The 19242-nt window shown below is 46.2% G+C and overlaps 1 protein-coding gene across 1 annotated transcript in view; it reads left to right on the top strand.

The window, feature by feature from the left end:
* nop14 (NOP14 nucleolar protein homolog (yeast)) overlaps positions 1-19242 on the top strand; it is an 89885-nt gene that overhangs the window by 8570 nt on the left and 62073 nt on the right. Inside the window, exons 5-8 of the mRNA XM_069942000.1 lie at positions 8375-8517; positions 9495-9623; positions 10811-10933; positions 16278-16409. Of these exons, the coding sequence (XP_069798101.1) occupies positions 8375-8517; positions 9495-9623; positions 10811-10933; positions 16278-16409 (527 nt within the window). The remainder of the gene's footprint in view (positions 1-8374; positions 8518-9494; positions 9624-10810; positions 10934-16277; positions 16410-19242) is intronic.

Genomic DNA, 19242 nt, shown 5'->3' with positions numbered 1-19242 from the left:
CTTTTAATTTGGTTATGTATTCCATTTATATTTAAAGACATATAGTTCAGCGTAGCCCTTTTATATTTTGTTTATCTTCTCTTTCCGTTTTTCCATCATTACCTTTCCTCCTTTTCCATTTCTGTTTTCTTATTTTCAACTCTTTATAAGACAACATTCCTACAACATCCAACATTTTCCTTATTCTCCTATTTCTATCTTATTTATAGTTGCGCTCCTTCTAGACACACTTTGGCAATGCGAGCTTGAGGAAAGCTTTCGTAACTAATCCCCTCCTATAACACATAGCAACCAACTGAATTCTTAATCCAAAATGTGGGGAAATTCTCACATTTTACCGCCTTAAACTGGTTGATCCAGCCATCCAAAACCGTTACAAAGAGAGATGCAGGATTGAAGATGATTGGACCAGGAGTGGGCCACTCAGTCCCTCGAGCTTATCCGTCATTCAGCACAATCGTGAGTGAGCTGCCTCAGGCCTCTACTCCTCTTCTGTGTACGTTCCCTATTGCCCTTCATTCCCAGATCAAACTCCTCTTTAAATGTCTCCATTGATCCAGCAATCGCAATCCCCTTGAGCAAAGAAATCTCTTGGTTTTAGACTGCCTCCTTATCTAGAAACTAAATCCCTTTGTTTGAAATCTTCCACTTATGGAAGTATCTCAATGTCCACCCTTCTGATCTTGTATGTTGCATTAAGATCATCTTTCTAGAGAATTTCAATGTCTTTAGCCTCTTGTGATAGGGGTGGGTTCTCATCCCAGGAATCAGTCTGGTGAATTTCCTCTGGACTGCCTCCAACGCTACTATATTCTTTCTTAAATAGGGAGCCAAAACTGTGCATGGTACTCCATGGTGCACCAATGATACTTAAGAGACATTTAGATGGGTACATGGTTCAGAAGGGCTTAGAGGGAAATGGAGTAAAAGCAGGCAAGAGGGACTAGCTTGGATGGATATCCATAGAACATTACAGCACAGAAAAAAACCTTTCAGCCTTTCTAGTCTGTGCCAAACTTATTTTGCTTTGTCCACTGACCTACACCGAGGCCATATCCCTTCATACCCCTCCCATCCATGTACCTATCCAAATTTTTCTTAAATGTTGAAATTGAGCCCACATTTACCACTTCAGCTGGCAGCATGTTCCCTACCCCCACCACTCTTTGTGTGAAGAAATTCCCCAGAATGTTCCCTCTAAACATTTTCCCTTTCACTCTCTGGTTTGCATCTCATTGAATCTCAGTGAAAAAGTGTACTTACATTTACTCTATACTCATAATTTTGTATACATCTATCAAATCTCCAGGGTATAAATCCTTTCCTACAGTTAGGTGACCAAAACTGCACGCAATACTCCAAATTTGGCCCCACCAATGTCTTGTACAACATTCTCATCACATCCCAGCTCCAATACAGTAAAATCCTCATCATCTGGAATTCAATCAACTGGAACCTCAAACAACCAGCAAAAAAAATTCAAAGAAATAAATAAAAGACCCACATAAATACACAAATAAGTAAAAAAATGGATATGATTGAAATAAATAAGACTGGGCAGACTGACCGCGTGGGGAGCGCTGAGAATTTGTTGGTCAAGCGCAGGTTTGCCCTGCTGAACTAGCAATGCCCCTCAATGCACGTACATTCTTTTTGCTGTTGCCTCCTGCGTGGAGGTGAGTTGGGTTGTTGGCATGAGAAAGATGCGCCAAAGGCCTGACCAGGACACTGGCATGGAGGTGTGTCGTGTTGCGCTGAGGGCATGTCTGGGACACCAGGATGAAGAGCCAGTCGATGCTGCTCACCACTGGGGCAACTTTCTTCAAGTGTCTCCCCATCCCTGCCTCGTAAGAGACTTTTTTTAAAAAGTATTCGGTATATTAGGCTTTATCTGGGGGAGGGAGTTCATAATAACGGCATAGCGTCTAGCGCAATGATGTTAAAGTGCCAGCAACCAGGGTTCAAATTTTAAATTTTGTAAGTTACAGGAATTACTTGATTAAAGTGAACTTTACAGAATTAAAGGCAACAGTACTTTTTTTCCCAAATTACATTTTGCACTATCTTTTGTCTTTTAAACAATGTATTCTTAATGCAGGTGTATTAGACATTGAGTCTCAGACCTCCGGAAAATTCACATTTCTGGCATCTGCGATTTCCCCATAGGTGCCAAATAAAGTGGGTTTTACAGTACTTTGATTTATGAAGGTCCATGTACCAAAAACTCTCTACGACCATGTGATTCCACTTTCAGGGAATTATGTACAGGAGAACTCTTGGGATCCAGCACCTAAAGAGATCGTTAGGTGCCGGATAAGTAAATTTTACGGTTGCTTGAGATTGCGTATTGCATGATTGGTGAACTAATGGCATGACACACCAATTTTAAACTTCTGTACTTTTATATATTTATTTTCCGCAAATATTTTGCCGGTTGCTTAGGTTGCCAGTTACTCCAATTCCGGATAACAGAGGTTTATACCGTAGCTGTACTCACAGATCCCTCTGTTCTGTCACACTTTGTAGTGCCCTACCATTTACCGTGCTTTGGTTTGTCCTTTCAAAATGTAACACCTCACACTTAATGTTTTTAAATTAATTTAAAACTTTTAAAATTAAATTTAAATTTAGACATACACTACAGTAATGAGCCATTTTGACCCACGAGTCTGTGCTCCCCAATTTGCACCATTTGACCTACAACCCTTGGTATGTTTTGAACATTGGGAGGAAACCAACTCCTTACACACAGGGTGGGATTCAAAACCCAATCCCAATCATTGGTGCTGCTGCAGTGTTGCACTAACCACTACGCCAACCAAGAGCAAGAGAAGCGAAAGAGAGTCCCTTCAGAGGCATAGATGTCCATAGATTTGCCTCCAGAGCTCCCAGCAGCCTCTGCAGTAGCACAGACTCCTGTTCAAACTATCGGCAATCTGAGCTCTGGGTCCAAACCTTTGATACGATTAGTGGCCCATTAAAATCCAAGGCCCTTTGGGATTCAAACCCTGGTCCTAATGGCTGGGGCAGTAAAGGCGTTGCACCAACTGTGCCACTTGTCCACATTAAATTTTGCAGCCCATTTTTCCAGCAGGTCCCGATCCCTCTGCAAGCTTTGAAAGCTCCTCCAATTTTTATGTCATTTCCTTGACAACATGGCTGCTGTGGACAAGTTGGGCCAAAGGACCTGTTCCCATGCTCTATAACTCAGACTCCCATCAGGATTGATGAAGACCTTTCTCATCCACACCAATGCTGTTTCTCTCCATGGCTGCTGTTTGACATGCTGAGTGTTGACAGCGTTTCCTCTTTTCGTTATAGTTGGAGAAATTTGTACAGCTGAATCAAATATTTAAACACTTTAGATCTGCCTCTTGTGATCCAGCATATCTCAAGATGCTTTATCGCTAATACTTTGGAGTATGGCCTTTCTTTAATGTAAGAAATTCAATAGCCCATTTGTGCACAAGATTAATTTCATGACAGGGAAATCTAATTTTGGTTGAGAGATTAATAACCCTAACCCTAATATTAGTCAGGATGCCAAGTAAAGATGGGTTTATTGCGGCAGCTACACTGCTACCGAAAGAACACACATCCAGACGGGTTGAGCTCAGTGAGCAGAAAAACTGGTTTATTGCTGGCTGCCGGGCTGGACTTACACTCCCTGGCCTTGTACACGGCTGAAAAACCGTGCTGGGAGGTGCCGACGTCACGCAAGTGTCACGTGGTCCCCCAGCGCGGGCTTCTGAGCCCGGTGCTGAGAAGAAGGGGAAACCCCCCCCCCGATGGCGCCATTTTAGCCGGCTGCCCCACCGCGTGGATTACAAGCAGGGCTGGTTAGCCTGCCTTGTGGTATGCCGCCACACAGCCCCCCCAGAACCGGCGCCAATGTCCTTTTTATCTGGGCGGCCTCGCTTCTTGGGCAGGGCCACAATCAATGGTTCGGTGGGGTCAAGGTGAGCTGGCTTCAGCCTGTCCACAATAAACAGCTCCTGTCTGCTGCTGATGTCCAGCGTGAACGTAGATCATGAATGCTAGACAACCCTGTACAGCCCCTCGTAAGCTCTCTGCAGTGGTGCCGCGGGTGGGCCCCACCGAATTAAAAACGTACTCTGCGGAGATGACCGTGTGCTGTGTCTGGGCGGCGGTGGGGGTGCAAAGGAGTCCAAGTGGGCCCGGAGGTGGGGAAGTAGCTCATGCGGCAACCGCTGGGGGTTGTGAGGTGCGTTGATGAACTCACCGGGCAGTGCCAGCGGTGTGCTGTAGACCGGCTCGGCTGATGTCGCCTGCAGATCCTCCTTTGACGTGGAGCGGATGCCCAGGAGCACACAAGGCAGTTCGTCCACCCAGTCAGGACCGGCTGAGTCGGGCCATAAGTGTCGACTTAAGGTGGCAGACGCTCGACCAGCCCATTGGCCTGCAAGTGATAGGCCATGATGCGATGTAGCTCTATTCCCAACCTGTTGGCGAGCTGTGCCCAGAGCGCAGAGGAGAAATGGGTGCCCCGATCGCTGGTGAGGTGATTTGGAACGCCGAACCGGGCAACCCAACCGTGCAACAGCGCTCGGGACCAGGAGTCCATGGAAGCATCCGGGATCAGGACAACGAGTGGTGCAGTCTACCACTGTGAACAAGTAACAGTTGCCCCAGGAAACTGGTAAGGGCCTGACTATGTCCACGTGAATGTGGCTGAACCGTTCCTGGACGTGCTTGAACTCTTGCACGGGCGCCCTGGTGTGCCTGTGCACCTTGGAGATCTGACAATGGGTGCATGTTCTGGCCCAGCCCGCGATCTGCTTCTTCAGCCCATGCCAGACGAACCGCTCTGCCACCATATGAACCGTGGACCTGATGGATGGGTGCGAAAGGTCATTGATGTGATGGAAGACTTGCCTGCGCCACTGCTGGGGAACCACTGGCAGCTGGGTGCCCATGGAGACATCACACAGGACGGTGCATTTGCCACTAGGAGTCGGGAGGTCTCTGAACCGCAGGCCCGTGATGGCAGTCCTGAAGGCTCGCATCTCCTCGTCGGACTTCTGGTCCCGAGCAAGCTGGTTGAAGTCGAGGCCAGGTGTCAGCGCGCAGATGGCCGGTCGTGAGAGTGCATCAGTGACCACGTTGTCCTTCCCCGCCTTGTGCAGAATGTCGGTGGTAAACTCCGACACGAAGTAGAGGTGACACTGCTGACGGGCTGACAAGGGATCCTTTGCAATCACGAGCGCCTGAGTGAGGGGTTTATGGTCAGTGAAGATGGTAAAAGTCCTGCCCTCTAAGAAATAGCGGAAATGCTGCACCGCCAGGTACATGCCCAGTAACTCACGGTCGAAGGTGCTATACTTGCACTCTGGTAGGCGGAGAAGCCGGCTGAAGAATGCCAGCGGCTTCCATTGTCCATTCACCTGCTGCTCCAGGACAGCGCCGACGGCTGTAGCAGAGGCATTGATGTAGAGCGCCATATGCAGGTCGGTGTGCGGGTGGGTGAGCATGGTAGCCTTCGCGAGGTCGTCCTTGGTGGCATTGAATGCACTGCAGGCCTTTGGGGTCCAGGTGAGCATTTTGTGCTTGGCTGTGATGAGGTTGAATAGCGGCTGCATGATGCGCGGGGTTCCTGGGATGAATCGGTTATAGAAGTTGACCATACCCGCAAACTCCTGCAGCCCTTTGAGGTTGTCCGGGCGTGGGAGTTCCTTGATAGCGGCGACCTTCGTAGCAGCAGGTGTGGCTCCTTCAGCAGTGATGGTATGGCCAAGGAACTGCATGGACTCTTTCCCGAACTGGCACTTGGCTGGGTTGATGGTGAGGTTGAAGTCGGCCACCGGGTGAAGAGGGCGCACAGGTGGGCCTTGTGTTGCGCCCGATCCCTGCTGGCAATGAGGATGTCGTCCAAGTAAATGAAGACGAAATCCAGGTCCCTGTCCACTGAGTCCATGAGGCACTGGAAGGTCTGAGTGGCGTTCTTTAGCCCAAAATGCATGTGAAGGAATTCGAACAAGCCGAAGGGGGCGATGATGGCTGTCTTGGGTATGTCCTCAGGGTGCACCGGGATTTGGTGATACACTCGCACCAGGTCAAGCTTGGAGAAAACCCTCGCACCATGCAGGTTGGCCCTAAAGTCCTTAATGTGTGGGATGGGGTAATGGTCAGGAACTGTTGCCTAGTTGAGCCGTTGATAGTCTCCGCAGGGGCGCCAGCCGCCGGAGGCTTTCAGGACCAGGTGGACCGGCGAGGCCCATGGGCTGTCGGAGTGCCGAATGATCCCCAGCTCCAGCAGATGCGAAAACTCTTCCTTCGCCACCTGGAGCTTGTCAGGCGGGAGCTGGCATTGCCTTGGCGTGAATCGGTGGACCCTGGGTGGGGATGTGGTGGAACACTCCGTGATGTAGTGAGGCAGCGGAGAACTGTGGCCTGAGGAGGGCCGAGAACTTGTCCAGAATTCACTGGAACGCGTCTCTGGGCGTGCTGAATGTGACCATCTGTGGCTGCTCTGTGCAGGAGGCGTCGAGGCGAACGGCCTGGAAAGTCCAAGAGGGTACCAGGCGCCTACCTTGAATGTCGATCAGGAGGCCGTGGGTGAGGAGGAAGTTGGCACCCAGGATGGCGGTTGGAAGGGACAAGATGATGAACCGTCACGAGAAATTTCACCGGCCGATCTGGAAGTGGACTGTCTTATTCCCATACGCTCGGATCTCTTTTGCGTTGGCTGCACGGAGGGGAAGTCCTTGAGGTCAGTTCCTGGACTCGATGGCCGTGGCCGGGATGATGCTGATCTGGACCCCAGTGTCGACGAGGAAGCGCCAGCCGCTGACTGAGTCCCGCAGGTAGAGGAGGTTGTGTCCTTGGCCAGCCACCACAGCCATTAACAGCGACTGGCCTGCTCGTTTCCCTGGAACGAGAAGGGCTGACGACACTTCCGAGTCTTGGCTCCCTAGCGCTGGTGTTAGAGGCAGAGGCCCAGAGCGGATGCTGTGCCCCTGGTTATGCTCTGGGTGGCTGCTGCAGGGGCCGGGTGTACTACAGCAGTGCTTGGGGAAGGCTTGGTGTGGTCAAGCCTGTGCCTCGTGACCTGCTGGACTGCCAAGCTCTCCCGGAATCGCTCGAACCATAGTACTTGGGCCTTCTGAGCAACCTTCCTCGGGTCGGAAAAGCTCTCTTGGGCCAGTAACAGCCGGATGTCATCGGGCAGATGATCGAGGTAAATTCGCTCAAAGAGTGGGAAGTTGGTGTGATCACCCATGAGCACGAGCATCTTGTCCATCAGCTCTGGGGACCTGTCCCCCTAAGGCGTTGAGGTGCAGCATCCGAGCAGCATGGATAGTCCGAGGGATCCGGTGAGCACTCGCTTGATGGTCCCGTATTTGTCTTGGGCGGGTACTGAACGAGGTGCAGCACACGTTTGGCGGCGGCGACCACGTGGTAGAATTTGGTTGTGTTGGATGAAATCTGGCGGTGGTGAAATTGAGCCTCCGCGTGACTGAACCAAGTCTCTGGCTCCTGAACCCAGAAGTCAGGCAGCTTGACGGCTATAGCACTGATCCCAAGTTCACTCATGTTGGGTTCAAAGACGTTTGAAACAGTCGGGGTCACCAATTGTAACAGCAGCTACACTGCTACTGAAAGAACACACAACCAGACGGGTTGAGCTCAGTGAGCAGAACAACTGGTTTATTGCTGGCTGTCGGGCTGGACTTGTACTCCCAGCCTGGACCTGGCTGAGAACCGTGCTGGGAGGCGCCATCGTCACTCAGGCGTCACCTGGTCCCCCAGCGCGGGCTTCTGAGCCTGGTGCTGAGAAGAAGGGGAAACCCCCGATGGCGCCATTTTGGTCGCTGCCCTGCCGCGTGAATTACAAACGGGACTGGTTTGCCTTCCAAGTGGCATGCCACCACAGGTTCTTAGTTCCATATTGGGCCCAAACCTTTTATCAACTTGTCCAAAAGCATGCAGCAGTCCCCCAGTATTGCCATGTGGTGTCCATGGAGATTAACAACACATTAGAGTGAAAACTTGATTTAAACAAGAAAGTCTGGAGACGCTGGGATCAATCGCAATACACAAATGTGCTGCAGAAACTCAGCAGGTCACGCAGCGTCCACAGGTATACCTTATACCTGATGAAGAGCCCAGGCCTGAAACATTGGTTACCCTTCACTTCCTTTGGATGTTGCGTGACCTGCTGAGTTTCTCCGGCACATTTGTGTATTGCAGAATGAGATGAATGCACAAGTATAAGACAGTTAACACCATACCCTTGCCAGTGGCTAATATTACCAGGGCAGCAAGACCTTATTCTTTCTTTAAACACGTTGAGTAATTCTCTGACTTTGATTGAATGAGATTCTCTAGTCACTTGTTCCCTTGTTGCCCACAGCGGAGTTCACAGCTGCTGCACACTTTGGAGGTGGTGGCTTGTTGCAGAAGAAAGTATCTTCGAAGACTGATGAAGAGGAGCAGAAGCCCAAATCCAGAAAAGAGTTCATTGAAGAACTTATTATGAAATCCAAAAAGGAGAAGGTAAACTTTGCAGAATGGTGGGAGGATTCTGAGGTTGAGAAATCAGTTAACCTGCACATGATCCAAGAGAAACCGAGAAAACGTCAGAAAATACAGGTAGTACAGCACAGGCCTTTCGGCCCACAATGTTGTGCTGTCTTATATTAACCTACTCAATCATCTAAACCTTTCCTACTCGCACCCATAACCCTCTCTTTTTCTTGCATCCATTTTCCTGTCTGAAAGTCTTTGAAATGTCCCTTTTGTCCAGCCTCCACCACCACCCCTGGCAATGCATTCCAGACACCCACTGTATATTAAAAAAAATCTATTCCTGACCTCGCCATTAAACTTTCCATCCTTCACCTTGTACAAATGCTCTGCTACTCCAGTCCCGGGGTAAAGGTGCTGGGTGTCCACCTTATCTACTGTATGCTTCTACTTATCTTATTGACCTCTATTAAGTTACCACACATCTTTATTCACTCCAAAGGAAAAAGCCCGAGCTCTGCTAATCTTACCTCTTAAGACACGTTCTCTAATCAGAGCAACATCTTGGTAAGTCTCCTCCGCACCTCTCTATGGCTTCCACATCCTTCCTGTATTGAGGCGACCAGAACTGAATGGAACTCTCAGTAGGTTGAACATAATGCAACTGGATTGTCTTCAAGTATGGAAACTTGGCCACTTTGGTCCAAGCCCACGTGGACTGTGTCTGTGGCAGTGCGTTGTTAATATGAGTGATGTTTAATGTTAGATACCCCGCTACAATATAAAGTTCCTTTCCCCTCGTATTAATTTGCCTCTGTTTCATGAGGCTTTGCCATCCACGTGCTTATGAACCCAAATGTTAGAGAACAAAGAGCATTCTTTTCATTAGGTCTAGTACTCCAGACGTAGCTTTAGCAAAACTTATAAAGTGATGGCCCTACTTTTGTGCTCCATTCCCCATTGCTAAATTTATCTTTAGTAACGATGACTTGTTCTGATTTTTGCAGCGTGAGCGGCAGATGCAACGGGATAAGGCCCAGGAGCTGACCGAGAAACTGGACAATGACTGGAAGGAGATCCATTCCCTGTTGGCTCATCAAGGTCCCAAAATGGAGCAGGGAGAGGAAAAGCCCAAGGTAAGACACTCCTTTGTCAGATCTTGCTGCTTCCACCATCTGGGTGGAGGTGAAAGAAGTAGCATCTGAATTGCACCCGCTTCTCATCAATTCCATCGGTCCTCTGTTTATTTGGCTGTTGATGAAGGAGCATCGATTGGATTCTTCTCACATGGATGCAACCTGACTTGCTGTGAATTCCTGGTGATCATCGTTTTCATTCCAGGTCCTTCCCCGTGCACAGTTTCCAGTGACGAAGATTGATGCTGTGATAGGGATGCGGATGTTCATGCAAACAACTAGATGCTTGAGGGACTCCAGTGGGGTCAGGCGACATCCATGGGCAAGAATGGTTAGGCAGCATCTCGGGAAAGGGCCCTTTATCAAGACTAAAGTCGAAAGGGGTGATGACATGTTTTTCCTGGGAGGGAAATGTGGGGAGGTGCGGAGGTACAGAAGGTAGAAGAGGATAAGGGACAGATAGAGGAAGAGACCACTTTCTTTGTGTTGGGGGTGTGGTTGGAGAGAAAAGTTATAAGTGGTGTAGGTAAAAAGGTGGAACCAGATAGGTAGCTACCTAAAATTAGAAAAATTGATGTTCATGCCATTGGGTTTAAGGCTGTCCAGAAGGAACATGATGAGTTACTCTTGAGTTTTACTTTCAGCCTTACCCTGGCAATGGATGAAGCTGAGGACAGGCACATCAAGCTGAGGATGATGAAGGGAATTGAAATGGTTGGCAAAAGGAGATGTTCAATGCCGTTGAAGTAAAATTAGTGAAGTTCGGACAGCACAGTGAGCATAGGGGTTAGTGCAATGTTACTACAGCACCAGCAACCCGGGTTTGAATCCTGCGCTGTCTCTATGGAGTTTGTACGTTCTCCCTATGTCTGTCTGGGCTGACTCTGGTTTCCTCCCGCCCTTCAAAACATACAGGTATTGTAGGTTAATTGAATTTAATCGGGCAGTACAGGCTCGTGGGCCAGAAGGGCCTGTTACTTTGAAAATTCATTTTGAAAAGGTGAGATGAAGTGGGGTTGAGAGGAGACTTGTGTGGAGAATGCATCAGCATCTGGTGTTTCAGCTGTATGTGCAGTGAACCTGATTCATGTTTTCAATGTGCAATGAACTTGATTTATGCTTTGAAAAGTAATGAAGTCCTCGTGTGATTTTAATTTAGTTTTAATCTTCGTTATTTCATCTGTTAGGCTGAAGATTATGATATAATTGTGCGACAGTTATTCTTCGACGTGAAAGCCCAGCCTTCTGATCGACTAAAAACCAAAGAAGAGCTGGCAAAAGAGGAAAAAGAACGTCTGCAGAAACTTGAGGTATGCACTCTATTGAATGTTTCAGATGGGTATTCCCCGATCACCTGGACAATCACAGCCATTTCGGATAGAGGATTCCCTTATTCTGCAATCTCGAGGGCAAACTAGGCAACTGGGGGTGTGGGTTTGTAGCCATTGCAGATTGGTAACTTAGAACATGGAACATTACAGCACAGTATAGGTCCTTCGGCCCATGCTGTGCTGACCTATATAAACTTACTAATCTTTCCCTACCTCACAACCATAACCTTCTATTCTTGCATCCACATGCCTGTCTCTTTTAAATGTGCCTATTCTACCAGCCTCTACCACCACCTTTGGCAATGCATTCCAGGCACTACCTACTTTTAAAAATAAAAACAAAAACAACTTAAACTAAGCTCTAAACTTTCCTCCTCTCACTTTGCCCAGATGTCTTGTGGTGTTTGCTACTACTCTCACCCTGGGGAAAAAGGTGCTGACTGTTCACCCTCTCTATGCCTCAGATAATCTTGTAGTCCTCTATGAAGTCACCTAAAATCCTCCTTCACTCCAAAGAGAAAAGCCCTGGCTCTGCTAACAACCTTGCCTCATAAGACAGATTCTCCAATCCAGGCAACTTCCTGGTAGATCTCCTCAGCTCCCTCTCCATAGCTTCCTGTAATAAGGTGACCAGAACTGAAAACAAGATTCTAAGTAATGCTAGCTTGAATCATTGAGGCTTGTCTCTTTTGACATCCTCTTCATTTCCAGTCAAAAACCTAGACTGTTGTCACACTGAAGATGAGTAAATTCTGCAGTACAACCTACCATCCAGGGGGCAACTGGGGGTGTGGGTTTGAATCCCACCATTACAGAAAGGTAACTTAGATTCAAGACTCATAGCAGCGTTCAGCAAGGTCTGGTTTATAGTTGAATCCTTTCACACCAAAGTAGTGGAGTCTGGCTGCCCCTTGAAATCACACACAATGAATAGTTTGACTGCGACCTCTACATATCATGAGATGAGATGTTTATTGTCGGACACACATGTCTAATGTGTAGATGCACCAAACTTATTTGCCAGAGCCACACAGAGAGATAAGACACACCAGCTACAATAGTGAAAGTTAAATTACCATCATTAGCCAAATCCAAAAAGAAGATAAATATTAAAGGAGAGGTAAATATTCACAGTCACAATTAGCGCCGGAAAAAATGCGACATTTTAAAAGTGCAGGCAGATCTTTTAGTTGTCCTTGAATAGCTTGTGGTTAATGTGAAGATAGTACAGGGAGGTTCAAGAGCCTGGTAGATGATTGGGGAAAAAAGTATTTTTGAACCTAGATTAGGTGACCAGATGAGCATTGGTTAAAAAACAGAGCAATTAATGAAATTTATTTCATTTCATCCAACGTTCATGTCCTTGATATTAGAGGTTTCTGATGAAAGGTCATTGACTTGAAGCATTAAACTTGGTTTCCTCCCCACTGCTGCCATCTGACCTGCTGAGTAATTTACTCAGTCTTTCCAGCTGCAAATTTTAAAACTTTGTTATTTACAACATGGTAGAAACCGATTCCAGCCATTTAACCCTTGCTGCCCAATTGCACCCAAATTAACCTACAACCCTGTACATTTTGGGGGTTGGGAGGGAACTGGAGCACCTGGAGGAAAAACACACACACACACACACACACACACACACACACACACACACACACACACACACACTGAACAAACTCCTTTCAGTCACCTCTGGATTCGAACTGGTCGCTGGTGCTGGAATAGTCTCATGCTAATCAATATTCCATTTGTACAAAGTGGAAAGCACTGTTGAATTCATGTGAAGAAGTTTCATTCAAGCACCTCATTAAAGCACTGGTATTCCAAGCAATGACACTGATAATTTTGTAAATGTTAACATTTGGGAGAAGCAGGCTGAAAGTGCAGCTTCAGGCTTTTTAGCCCAAACGTTTCCACAACCTGGAAAATGATTTGAATGCAGATGTATGTTTGATTACATTTTGTGGTCTTGCTGTCCATCACACTTATATCAACAATCTCCTCCTGGCTCCTGAATCTGTTCTCCACCAATTTCCTCCCACCAAAGCTCATCAGAGTCCTGGGATAGTGGGGGGGGGGGGGGGGGGGGGAAATCCCCTGTCATTCAGTAATGCCATAACCTGTGAATCATCTGGTGTAATGGTGAATCGGAATGCCAGGCTGTAGTTTGCACATTCATTATTGCCTTAAATGCCAGCAGCAGGGAAGTCTAGTCAAAAAGCCTTAAATCAGTTGACGCGAGTGGATTCACAAATCCAAATGGAGAGGGGAGATGTGGTTGTCCGACAAGGGATAAAGGACAACTCAGGAGGTGAAGGGGAGATTGGGGATAAATAAGATAGAAATAGGAGAATAAGGAAAATGTTGGATGTTGTAGGAATGTTGTCTTATAAAGAGTTGAAAATAAGAAAACAGAAATGGAAAAGGAGGAAAGGTAATGATGGAAAAACGGAAAGAGAAGATAAACAAAATATAAAAGGGCTACGCTGAACTATATGTCTTTAAATATTAATGGAATACATAACCAAATTAAAAGGAAGAAACTACTAAATTTAAATGAATAAATGTATTCCATTAGAAAAAATAACATATAGGTTAAAAAATAATATTGAAATATTCGAACAAGTATAGGAGCCTTACATTAAATACAATAGCGAAAACCTACCGGGGACAAACATTACCTAAGTTGATGGAAGGAGAAGGAAAGAAAAGAATGGACTCAGTAGAATTTCTGGTGTAATTTTGTTGAATGACAACATTGTCTGACTGGCTTAATGCAACCTAGATTGTATACCTAAAATGGATGAGAGGGGGGGGGTGGGGGGGTGGTTTGGGAGGAAAGGGGGGGGGGGAGAAAAAGTCACTGTATATGTGTGAAAAAGAAATAGTGTATATCATGGCTAATGTGATTTATGGTGTGAAAAATAAAAAATTTTTAAAAAAAATTTAAAAAAAAAACCAGATGCTCCAATTCAGCAGGGGTATTCACTGGGACATATTGAAACATTTTTTTGTGAATTTAAAATGGAGATCTTGAGATTTAATCACGTGTGGGGTTACTGAGCTGGATCAATCCTTCACCTTGCTCTACAGTGAGTGAAGCATCTTTGGAGTTAATATTTTAAGGTACTGAAAAAACTCAGGTCCCACAGTATCCTTGGGAGGCAGAGATATGTGTTACTGGCTTTTCTGACCTGGGTCCTTTTGTCAAGGTATAGAGTGTTTACCAAAGCAAGGTATCTTTCATCAGCTTATCTTTGAGCAGATATGTTTTGAAAAGGGTCTTGTTTTCCTGTGGGGAGGATGAAGGTGATCCATCATCAGATAGATATACAGTACAACTCCGATTATCCAAAATCCTCATTTATCCAAAATTTTTGGATCCGAACTGACTGAAGACGTTGGGCTGCCGGCGGCACCGTGGACCTCGGTGGGGAGGTGTCGGTGATCGGCAGCAGCCAGCATTTTTAATGCTTAAAAAGTCTTCCCTTGTTGTTATTTAAATACTGTTACAAATGATTTGCTGTTGCTACCAGGCTGTTTTTCAAAAAATGACCAGTTCTCACAAAAAAAAGTCTATCCGACATAGGACCTGTCATGACCATTTCAGATAATCGTAGTTGTACATTAGAGTTGGTTCTTTGTTCTTCAACTCCTAATCAGGCAGTTGAAGGGAACAAAAAAAATTAGTGGAGGAATTCAGCTGGCAGATAGCACCCATGGATAGAAATGATCAGTAACATCTTGAGTCTGGCTCCTTTATTAAGACTAAAAGGAGGATATTACATATTTCAAGGGGTAAATGAAGCTCGGGGAGGGGCTCAGATTTATGGGTCAAAAGGTGAGAGGGGTGGAGAGGCCATTGGGGTGGAGAGATGAAAAATTAGAGTGGGTAAAGAAGGGATTGAAATAGATGGGGATGGGAGTTATCTAAGATGTGAAAAATCAATGTTCATCCCATTAGATTCAGACTCTCCAGGAGGAATCTGATGCATTGTTGTTCTACTTTACATTTGGCCTCACCCTGATACTGGATAAGGTATCAATGTTTGGGGGAGTTGAAATGGTTGGCTGCAGAAAGCTCAAGTTTGGAACCATAGACAGAGTAAAGTATTGGGCAAAATGGTAACCCTATCTGCATTTGGCCTCACTGATGTAGAGGAGGCCATACTGGGTATCCCAAATGCAGTAGATGAGGTTGGATGAGCTAAGCTGAAACCTTACTTGGAAGGTCTATTTGTGGCCCTCGATGGAGGTTAGAGAGGGACATGTCGGGACAAGTTTTGCACTTTCTATGATTACAGCAGCAGGTTTCCAAGGGAGGGTGGGGAGGGAAGAGCAAAAAGTGGATTGGGTGAAAATGGGAAGATGACACTGGTAGTGGCATCATGCTAAAGTCGGCAGAAGTGTCAGAGGGTAATTGTCAGATGTGGAGGCTGGTAGAGTGGAAAATGAAGACAAGTTTAGACCTGTGGATGCTGTCCTGCCACTGAGTTCCTCCAGCAATTCTATATTTTGGATCCTGGAGTTCATGCAACTAAGCTAGAAACCATCCCAGGTTTTATTTTTCCTGTGGCCCACATATGTGCAAGATACTTATCTTAGGTTGACCGAGTCAATCCAAGCATGTCAAGAATTTGTTGGCAAGCCGTTCAATGTACCTTGCCTGAAGATTGAGTGGGGAAATGTTGTCCCTTTTCACTAATATTCTTCCATGTCCGAGTCTGATTAAAGCATACAAGTTGTCATTCTCCACGATTGTACTGCGGTGATGGATATTTTCTGGTGATGGGCCCAATTCAACATCAACGTGGACAGGATTCTGTCAGTATTTACTCAGCAAGTGGACAGTTTTCCTTTGCACTCTTCCCCATTTCAGGAGGACCAGGCATTTTAGTATTCCCTCAGGTGATCCAGTTAACATGGGAATGGAAGATCTTGCATCAAATAGGCCATTAAGCATTGGGATAGTGAAGTACAAAAGATTTTTAAAAAGTAAGAAACACAGGAGACTGCAGATGTGAGAATCTAGAGTACAATCTGTCCATTGTTATTCACCCCTCCCTGGGTCACCAATCCCCACTGGACCTGTCCAACCCCTCCCACCCTGTCCTCATTACACTGACTCCCCTCTGCACTCTCCGCCTTGATGTCTAGCCCGAAACATTGACCAGTTTTCTCCCACTGATGCTGTTTGACCCGCTGAGTGCCTCCAGATTGTTGATGACAATGAAAATGCTCTTTGAATTTAATTTCTGTTTAAGCGTGGCTTCGCTTGGTGTGCCATAAATTAACATTGGCAATCAATCATGTCTTTCAGATTGCACGATTGCGTCGAATGCGTGGGGACTTTGAAGGCAAAAGCAGGAGGAGACCGAAACACACGTCTGCAGATGACTTGAATGATGGCTTCATCCTAGATAAGGTTTATCAACCTTGTCTTGTTTACAAGGTGAGGGTCAAGAAATGTTGTCGCCTGTCTTTGGCTGGATAGAGGGGTTTGGGCCAGGCCGCAAGAATTGTTTATAGCTATGATTTATTCTGTAATTTTCATTGTGCCGGTTGTTCCTTTTGAGTTTTCTATTAAAAATTCATCAATCTCTGATGAGTAATCTTTCTTTAATATAGAAAGGGGTGGCATGGTGGGTGTAGCAGTTAGCGCAGCGCCTTTACAGTCCCAGCGATCAGGATTGGGGTTCAAATCCCACGCTGTCTGTAAGGAGTTGATACGTTCTCCCCGTGTCTGCATGGATTTTCTCCGAGGGCTCTGGTTTCCTCCCACCATTCAAAATGTACCAGGGATGTAAATTGGGTGGCATGGGCTTGTGGGCCAAAATGGCCTGTTACTGTGATGTATGTATGTCTAAATTTAAAAATAAATTAAAATTTAAAAAAAAACAACTCACAAATCAAATTGCGGTTAGCGCAACACCTTTACAGCACCTTTACATCAATATTGCTGATGTTGTGCAGTGCAAGTTTAACTGTAGCAATTACAATGGTACAGGTAAGCTGCAGAGGAAGTTTCACTTCATGAAGTGATGGGAGGGGGAGCAGAATGTGGGTCAAGGTGACTTTTCTTTTTAAAGAGAGGTGTCAAGAGTCCAGGGTGTGAGAGAATGAGGGAGCTGGTGATCATTGAATGATTCCCAAGAGCATAAACACTACATGGACAGAGTAGATGTGGCAAAGTTGTTTCCCATGGTGGGGGAGTCAGGACAAGAGGGCACAACTTCAGGATTGAGGGGTGCCCATTTTAAACAAAGATGCAGAGAAATTTCTTTGACTAGGGAGTGGTGAGAACCTCTGGAATTTGTTACCATTGTGGTGGCTCTGAAGACCAGGTTGTGGCCTGTACACGAGGCAGGGATTGATGGGTATCTGAATAGTCAAGGTATGAAAGGCAGAGGAGAAGGCAGGGGAGTGGGACTGACTAGGAAAATGGATCCGCTCGTGATGAAATGCCGGAGTGGGCTTGACGACCCCGATTAGCCTACTTCTGCTCCTATTATCATGTCTACACTGGTAGCAGGTCAGCAATGATCTCATCGAATAAGATGCCAGCTGGAAAGAATGAATGCTGCTTAAGCCACGCTTAAACAGAAATTAAATTCAAAGAGCATTGTCATCAACAATCTGGAGGCACTCAGCGGGTCAAGCACTCAGCATGGCCCAGCTAATAAAAGTTGTTGAATGTTGACAATAAAATGGTACAGGTTGACCTCTTCAATCTGGCCCTCTGTGGTCTGGCAACTCCCATGGTTCAGCATTCACTGTTGGTACAAACTTCTTACGGCGAGGGATTCAAACTGCGGTCCCAATTGCTGGTGCTGTAAAGGTGTTGCGCAAACCGCAATTTGATTTGTGAGTTTTTTTTTTAATTTTAATTTCTTTTTAAATTTAGACGTACATACATCACAGTAACAGGCCATTTTGGCCCACAAGCCCGTGCCACCCAATTTACATCCCTGGTACATTTTGAATGGTGGGAGGAAACCAGAGCCCTCGGAGAAAATCCATGCAGACATGGGAAGAACGTGTCAACTCCTTACAGACAGCGTGGGATTTGGACCCCAGTCCTGATTGCTGGCACTGTAAAGGCGCTGCGCTAACTGCTACACCCACCATGCCACCCCTTTCTAGATTTGATCCTTTTAGCTCAGAAGATGGGTCTGATCGAGGCACCTACTGCACCTTTGACAGCTATCTTCTTAGCATTTGCAATTTTCCAGCATTTTTCGTGGTCCGGCATTGCCCTGGTCCATCTTGCCCATGTTGGCTGATTTCCTACCGAGCAAGTCCCATTAGGCTGCGCTTGGTGCATAATCCCTGTAAACCTTTCCTATTCATGTATCTGTATAAATGGCTTTTAAACGTGCCACCTTAACCACTTTATCTGGCATATAACCACTTACAGCACAGAACAGGCCAGTTCGGCCCTACTCGTCCATGCCGTAGCAAATCCCCACCCTCCTAGTCCCACTGACCAGCACCCGGTCCATACCCCTCTAGTCCCCTCCTACCCATGTAATGATCCAGTCTTTCCTTAAATGTAACCAATGATCCCGCCTCAACCACGTCTGCCGGAAGCTCATTCCACATCCCCACCACCCTCTGCGTAAAGAAATTTCCCCTCATGTTCCCCTTATAATTTTCCCCCTTCAATCTTAAACCATGTCCTCTAGTTTGAATCTCCCCATTTCTTAATTGAAAAAGCCTATCCACATTTACTCTGTCTGTCCCTTTTAAAATCTTAAACACCTCTATCAAGTCCCCTCTCAATCTTCTACGCTCCAGAGAAAAAAGCCCCAGTCTGCACAACCTTTCCCTGTAACTCAGACCCTGAAATCCTGTCAACATTCTCGTGAACCTTCTCTGCACGCTCTCTATTTTGTTTATATCTTTCCTATAATTTGGTGACCAAAACTGTACACAGTACTCCAAATTTGGCCTCACCAATGCCTTGTACAATTTCATCATAACCTCCCTACTCTTGAATTCAATACTCCGATTTATGAAGGCCAACATTCCAAATGCCTTCTTCACCACACCATCTACCTGAGTATCAGCCTTGAGGGTACTATTTACCATAATTCCTAAATCCCTTTGTTGCTCTGCACTCCTCAATTGTCTACCATTCAATGTATATGACCTATTTAAATTTGCCTTTCCAAAATGTAGCACCTCACATTTATCTGTATTAAATTCCATCAGCCATTTCTCAGCCCACACCTCCAGCCTTCCTAAATCACCTTTTAATCTACGGTAATCTACCTCACTGTCCA

The sequence above is a fragment of the Narcine bancroftii genome, chromosome 1 (genome assembly GCF_036971445.1).
Source record: "Narcine bancroftii isolate sNarBan1 chromosome 1, sNarBan1.hap1, whole genome shotgun sequence".
Lineage (NCBI taxonomy): Eukaryota > Metazoa > Chordata > Chondrichthyes > Torpediniformes > Narcinidae > Narcine > Narcine bancroftii.
The sequence above is the reverse complement of the archived record's forward strand: the minus strand, read 5'-3'. Positions and strand labels throughout refer to the sequence as shown.